General features: G+C 38.4%; 1 protein-coding gene across 1 annotated transcript; it reads left to right on the top strand.

Annotated features, from left to right (window-relative positions):
- The first annotated feature begins 1,837 nt into the window (after positions 1-1,837).
- On the top strand, positions 1,838-7,512 carry CLEC4E (C-type lectin domain family 4 member E). Its single transcript, XM_007170110.2, has 6 exons — positions 1,838-1,999; positions 2,806-2,898; positions 3,499-3,588; positions 5,252-5,403; positions 6,019-6,134; positions 7,185-7,512. The coding sequence occupies exons 1-6, from the start codon at positions 1,963-1,965 to the stop codon at positions 7,333-7,335; spliced, it is 639 nt and encodes a 212-aa protein (XP_007170172.2). The 5' UTR covers positions 1,838-1,962; the 3' UTR covers positions 7,336-7,512.
- Positions 7,513-7,736: the final 224 nt, after the last annotated feature.

Genomic DNA, 7,736 nt, shown 5'->3' with positions numbered 1-7,736 from the left:
GATAGTACACATTAAATTGCATATGTTTACAATATAGCCGTGTATAATTTTTAAACATTCTCTAATTAATCTATGTAACTGTTAAATGGAGAATGCAGAGGGAATTGACCAATACACTGAAACAATAAAAAGTCCCTTTGAAAACAGGGATATTTTCAAACACATAGGAAATCTGTGAGTCATCGGGTGTGGGGATTACCAGGTTTTATATATTTTTACATATATATAAAACTAACGTGAATTTAAATATTATATAAATATGTATATATGAAACTAACGTGAATTTAAATCAACTGAGACCAGTTGATCTTATTCTTAAGTATTTTATAGTAATGGGACATTACTATATCCAGCTAATCTTCCAGAAAGGCACTATATTCTAATGTCTAATGGAAATTGCTTCTTCTGACATTCAAATTCATTTTTCCCATTAGGAAAAATAGGCTACAGTATAAAACAAAACCCCCCAAATAATCCAGAACAATAGAATTAAACTTCCTACTGAGCCTCCAAAGCCTCAGAAGCTGTGTTATGATGTAAGAAATTGAGCTGAGTTTCAAAGTATGTAGTCATGCTACATGAGGCTGTTCAACTGAGTTGGACCTGTAAAATAGCCTAGTGGTCATCACTTGATAAAAAGACATATAAATCCACAATAATAGACTGTTTAAGACCTGCAAATGAAAGAGGAAGGAAAAACATGACAGATGAAAAGAAATTCACCTCGCTAAGGTATAAATACATATACTATATGCCCAGCTCTGTGCCAAATGGTGTGTCTCCTTCTCAGTTAACGAATGTGTAAAAGTAAAGATCAAAGTGAATAAAAAACTAAAAGCAGAACTACCATACGACCCAGCAATCCCACTCCTGGGCATATACCCTGAGAAAACCATAATTCAAAAAGATACATGCACCCCAATGTTCATTGCAGCACTAATTACAATAGTCAGGACATGGAAGCAACCTAAATGTCCATCAACAGAGGAATAGGTAAAGAAGATGTGGTACATATATACAATGGAGTATTACTCAGACATAAAAAAGAACAAAATAATACCATTTGCAGCAACCTGGATAGACGTAGAGATTGTTATACCGAGTGAAGTAAGTCAGACACAGAAAGACAAATATCATATGATATCACTTATATGCGGAATCTAAAAAAAAGGGTACAAACGAACTTATTTACAAAGCAGAAGTAGAGTCACAAATGTAGAAAACAAAGTTATGGTTATCAGGGGATAAGTGGGAAGAGAGATAAATTGGGAGATTGGGATTGACATATACACACTGCTATATATAAAATAGATAACGAATAAGAACCTGCTGTATAGCACAGGGAACTCTACTCAATACTCTGTAATGGCCTATATGGGAAAAGAATCTTAAAAAAAAAAAAAAAAGAGTGGATATATGTATATGTATAACTGATTCACTTTGCCGTACACCTGAAATTAACACAACATTGTAAATCAACTAGACTCCAATAAAAATTTTTTTAAAAAAGATCAAAGTGAAATTGGGAGTGCAGAGGCAAGCTCCACAGGTGTCAAGGAAAAATTTAGGGCTGAGTTAAGTCTGGAAGAAAGCAGAAAAATTTTATCAACCAAAATAAAACAATAGTTTTTAAGCCCCTCATATCTCCCCAAGGTCAGTCTGTTTTGTTGGTACTTAAAATGTTATCATTTCCCCATTTTGTTGTTTCCTGGAATGAGGAGACTGACTTGCTGCCCAATAAACTCCCTTGTCCTCCTTATGCAATAAAGGAAATCCTGACTTAAACACACAGCCACAGAGCAAGTTAATTTTCTTAAGTCTTAGGGTTGAGCTTCCTAAAACACAGTTAAAGTAATCATCCTTAAAGATTCTTTTTCTTTGAATCTTATCAACAAAACACTCTTATACTTAGAAACTGAGGAGAGAGACGGAGAGGAGGAGGGAGAGACAGAAAGAGAAAGAATGGATTCATCCAAATCATCTGCATCACAAAGCACAGGTAAAATTTGCAACTATCCCATTTCTTTCATAGATCTTTTTGTGGAAGAGATGTTAAATATGTTGGGGATAGGACAATAGAAAATATCCAGTAGAGTAAAAGAGGAGAGACAGAGAATGAAAGAAAGTAAAAGAGGATGGTTAGAAGACTAGACGTTACATTGGATTGCTGGAGATTGAGTTTAGGGAGAGCTGCCCTTTCCATAGTTCATTGTGTCCCATTGGGCAAGTCACTTCACATCTCTGCAACTCCCTCTCCTTGTAGGTAAAATGTGTGTTGGGAGGGAGGAAGAGAGGAACTACTAGATCATCAATGTTTTATCTGACTGACTTACAAAGGACTTGGAAAAGGAGACACTGAAAAGAGGAGAGCAGGAGAGAGACAAGAAAATCAGGGAAGAGTGAGAGGGAGAAAGAGAGAGAGAAAGATAGGGAAAGAAGAGGAGAAATCTGGGAGAGTTAGAAAGGAAAAATTGCACATCTATCCAAGTCTATGAGTCAGAGTCTTAAAGTTAGTAATGAATTACTCCAGTGGTTGTATAAGTGTGGTCCCCAGGCCAGCAGCATCCTCAGCTCCTGGGAACTTGTTGGTTCCATACCAGCTCTACTGAATTTTTAGCTCTGGAGGTGAAGCCCCACAATCTGTGTTTTAACAAGCCCTCCCAATGATTCTGATGCATGCTGAAGTTTGAGAATTACTCAATATAGACAATGCAATTGGAAGGAGATAAGCAGGGTAATAGGAATTTCTTATATCTCTTTTGTAGATTTTAAGGGAAGATTGACCATGTCTATGTCTTTCTCCAGAAAGAGAATGCTTCTCTTCCCAAGTGTTCTTATGGACCATTGCTGGGCTCTGCATACTGCTACTGAGTGCCTGTTTTATCACCAGATGTGTTGGTGAGTTCTGAAGGTCAAATTCAAGCTCCCTGGTGCATATTAGGAGTGAATTCTTCCTTGCTGCCTGTGAGTTCTCTTCTCCCACAAAGGGTATTTCTAGTCCAATTTTCCCCCTATTTATCTCAAGCCAGAAACCCCACCCAGTATAAAACTGTTACCAAATTTCAGTGACCTGTGACACATTTTTCATGGTACACATATTTTTTCTCCTTAGTGGCCCTGAGTCCCCCACCCACACCCCTGTACCCTTGTCATTAGTGTAACCCTGCTCTGAGCTCCTAGCCAGAGGCACAACAAATCACTTCTTGGAAGGAAGGTTTGAGAGGTTAGACTTGGCATAAGAGAGAGCGCAAACACATTTGTTTTCTTTGGGTCTTTGGGCCTGAAAAAAAGTACGTTTATTTTCATAAATCAGGAAAAGCATGAAATGTGAATTCTCTCTTCTTTCTTTGAGTAAGTAAACCTCGGTTCTTCTCCATGCTGAAGGAAAAGTAGATAGTAAGGAAATATCATAATTATTGGTACTTTTATAACTACAGAGATGATAAAATGTATTTTTATCAAGAGTAATGAACATTAACTGTGCCCCTTTTGTTACAGTGACATATCACACCTTTCAGCTCTGTGATGAGAAAAAGTTCCAGCCACCTGAGAATTTCACGGAGTTCTCCTGCTATAATGATGGATTAGGTATAATAGTCCTCAAATTTGAACAGCTAAATTTACACATCAACATTTTCTGGCTTCTAGATTGATTTGGGGATAAACAAAGTAGTCGAGTTAGGTCTGTTTTTTAAAAGCAAAACGCAAAATCTTGCCTGTACTCAGAGAATAATGAGGAGTTGGTAAGAGGACAGGAATAAAACTTTGGAAGTGCAATTAGCATTGGGGCAGGACACTTTGCAGACATTATAACAAACTTTTAGAATAAATTTGAGGTATACGTCTGAAGAGTCAATCTAGAAGTGGAAGGTGTTATTCTCAGAAGTGCACTTTTTGTTTTCATTCATCACCTGCTTCCAAAATGAGGTGAAGGAGAAAAAAATGCATGGAGTAGGAAATCTGGAAATATCCCAGAAGTATGCTGCCTATACTCTTCCATATATTCCTGATCCAAGTCTTAGCAAAATGCTACATGACAATAGAAAATGACTTCCTTCTCTGGGCTGTAATTTCCTCACCATTAAATTGAGAGAGACTGTACTATTTATTTATTTATTTATTTATTTATTTATTTATTTTTAATTTTTTTACTAGATCTTTATTGGAGTATAATTACTTCACAATACTGTGTTAGTTTCTGTTGTACACCAAAGTGAATCAGCCAATGCATACATATGTCTCCATATCCCCTCCCTCTTGAGAACCCCTCCCACCCTCCGTATCCCACCCCTATGGGTCATCACAAAGCACCTAGCTGATCTCCCTGTGCTATGCTGCTGCTTCCCCCTAGCTAACTAGTTTACATTCAGTAGTGTATATATGTCGATGTTACTCTCACTTCGCCCAGCTTCCCCCTCCCACCCCATGTCCTCATAGGCCATTCTCCATGTCTACATCTTTATTCCTGCCCTGCAACTAGGTTCATCAGTACCTTTTTTTTTTTTTTTTTAGATTCCATATATATGCATTAGAATACAGTATTTGTTTTTCTCCTTCTGACTTACTTCACTCTGTATGACAGACTCTAGGTCCATCCATCTCACTACAAATAACTCAATTTCGTTTCCTTTTATGGCTGAGTAATATTCCATTGTATACATGTGCCACATCTTCTTTATCCATTCATCTGCTGAAGGGCACTTAGGTTGCTTCCATGTCCTGGCTATTGTAAATAGAGCTGCAATGAACATTGTGGTACATGTCTCTTTTTGATTTATGGTTTTTTCAGGGTATATGCCCAGTAGTGGGATTGCTGGGTCATATGGTAATTCTATTTTTAGCTTTTTAAGGAACCTCCATACTGTTTTCCATAGTGATTGTATCAATTTACATTCTCACCAACAGTGCAGGAGGGTTCCCTTAAACTTCAAAGACTTAAATTCTGTAAGTCTAAGAACTGTAGCCCATCTGGACAACCAGTTTGGAGATTCTGTGGAGGGTACATTGTTTGGGCAACATGAGAGGTGGTTGCTTAGAGGTCACTCAGATAAAATGCATAATTTTTCTCTGAACTTGGAAGTCTAAGAACAGATAACAGGGTTCCATGTCAGTAGCATAACTGAGGGGTTCCAAGGCTTCGGACAATATATGAGGAACTTTATGGGCCCAGAGGAAGGTTTCTGTTATCTTACCCAGTTCTGTAACTTACCCAGTTCTGAGAGGACTCTCACAGAAACTTCTCTCCTTCTAGGTTCAGTCAAGAATTGCTGTCCATTGAACTGGGTACATTTTCAATCCAGCTGCTATTTCTTTTCTACTAACACCATGACCTGGTCAGCAAGCTCAAAAAACTGCTCGAGCATGGGAGCTCATCTGGTGGTTATCAACACGCAGGAGGAGCAGGTAGGTGGAGTACACTTCCTCCGGTGCCAGTGAAACACCCTCCACAGGACACATCCCTTTTTCCATACCTGTGTACTGTATTTGGCCCACAGTTACTATTTGTTAAGTGAATTTACTGAAATATATGCTGTTCTTACCATTTCTGTAAGTCAATACCAACTTTATTTTCATTACTAGAAGAAACTAGAAAAAAAGGAACTTCCATGTTCAGTTCCTTGATTAGTAAGGCAGGAAAAAAGAGGGTTGGGACTTCATTTTAGAATGACCAGTATGTTTATAAACATGTGAAAGAGGGCAAGCAAAATATCCATTATCTTTAAGCTATGATTTGTAATGTTTTGTGCTACCAATAACAGTAGATAAATTTTGACTGTGTTACTGAGAACCTCCTTCTCTGTTGAAGGTTCTTTTTCATTGGCTTAATTTTATGTTATGTATGTTTTACCACAATAAACAAATCAGGAGGTAATCCTCTATGATCTTACCATTTCAGGCCCATTTTTCTGTCATCTCTAGTCTAGATCCTACTTTATTTCTTTTAATAACAATTATGTTCAACATTTGTTCAGAATTAGAATAATTGATCTCCTCATATTTTGTGTGTATCTTCCATAGGAATTCCTTTACAATATGAAACCTAAAAGGAAAGAGTTTTATATTGGACTGACGGACCAGGTGACTGAGGGTCAGTGGCAATGGGTAGATGGTACACCTTTCACAAAGTCTCTGAGGTAATTTCCTTCCTGTAGTAGAATTATAACACTAGCCCAAATTGTAAAGTTAGACCACCGTGGAGGAGAGTCTTCAGAACTTCCTTTTGGTCCAGAAGGTATATTCAAGTCCATTCTTGGTGATATTAGATGCAAGAAGGGAAAGAGCTGATGTAGAAGACAGAAAAGAGAAGTACAAGGATCTGAGTCTTATGCCCACAAACTGCAGTCAATGAGACAAAAACAGTGATTTGAGAAAGACAACAGATTCTTTTTTTTTTTTTTTTTTTTTTTTTTTTAATGAGGATCTTGAATCAGATGCGTATGTTTGATTGATTGATTGATTGATTGATTGATTTTGGCTGTGTTGGGTCTTCGTTTCTGCGCGAGGGCTTTCTCCAGTCGTGGCAAGCGGGGGCCACTCCTCATCGCGATGCGCGGGCCTCTCACCGTCGCGGCCTCTCTCGTTGCGGAGCACAGGCTCCAGACGCGCAGGCTCAGCAGTTGTGGCCCACGGGCCCAGCCGCTCCGCGGCATGTGGGATCCTCCCAGGCCAGGGCCCGAACCCGTGTCCCCTGCATCAGCAGGCAGACCCCCAACCACTGCGCCACCTGGGAAGCCCCGAGACAACAGATTCTTATGGAGTAAAAGTAGGATGCTCTGATCCTTTAAAACATTGTTTCACTATAGCACTGTAACATGACCGAAGTATGCGCCTCAGTTAATACAAACTCTGTAGAATAAAGGGAACAAACATGATATGAGATATGAGTATGAAGGAAACAAATCCATCAGGATATCAATCCTTCCCATAACATTTCATTCTGGGTCTAAAGCCATGAGAGATCATAGCAGAACAGAAAGTCAGAAAGATCCAGTTTAACTTCACTGTTCACAAACTCTGTGACTTAGAGAAATGGTTTAGCTTTTCTGAGATCCCTTTTCTTTATCAATAAGAGATTATAATCCCTGCCTCACAAAATTGTTGTGAAGTTAAACAACACAAATGTAATTTGCCTAGTTTACAGGTCACTTTACCTCTTGTAAATCTCCCATGTCTCTCTCTTTCAGCTTCTGGGATAAAGGAGAGCCCAACAACATAGTTACAGTGGAGGACTGTGCCACCATAAGAGACTCTTCAAATCCAAGGCAAAATTGGAATGATATGCCCTGTTTCTTCAATATGTTTCGGATTTGTGAAATGCCAGAAAGAAATAGTTGAATAGAGAAAAATCTCCAAGACAGAAGGCACAACGTAAACGTATAAATGAGAAGGAACAAACGATAATCACAGCCGCACAACTCTAACATAAGAAAAGTGTGCATTGCACTTTATAAGGACTTCATAAGTGTTTGTTGCTTTGGTGTAAATAAAAATACATCGTTTTGAATGTTATAATTCATGATATTGACAGAAGTGCATTTTTCTCTACATCAGTCTCGGGATTTCTCAGAATTTACCAAGCTTCTCTAGCAGTGTTGTGGGGGGAAAAAAAAAAGGAGTATTCCTTTCTCCTTTTGGTACATTTGCTTCAGTTATGAGTATTTGTTAGAAAATACAGGGACACAGAACAAGCACCAAATCCAGCAAAGAAGAGGATTTTGGAAAGTGCCTTGAACAAT

This window comes from Balaenoptera acutorostrata, chromosome 11 (assembly GCF_949987535.1).
Source record: "Balaenoptera acutorostrata chromosome 11, mBalAcu1.1, whole genome shotgun sequence".
NCBI lineage: Eukaryota > Metazoa > Chordata > Mammalia > Artiodactyla > Balaenopteridae > Balaenoptera > Balaenoptera acutorostrata.
The sequence above is the reverse complement of the archived record's forward strand: the minus strand, read 5'-3'. Positions and strand labels throughout refer to the sequence as shown.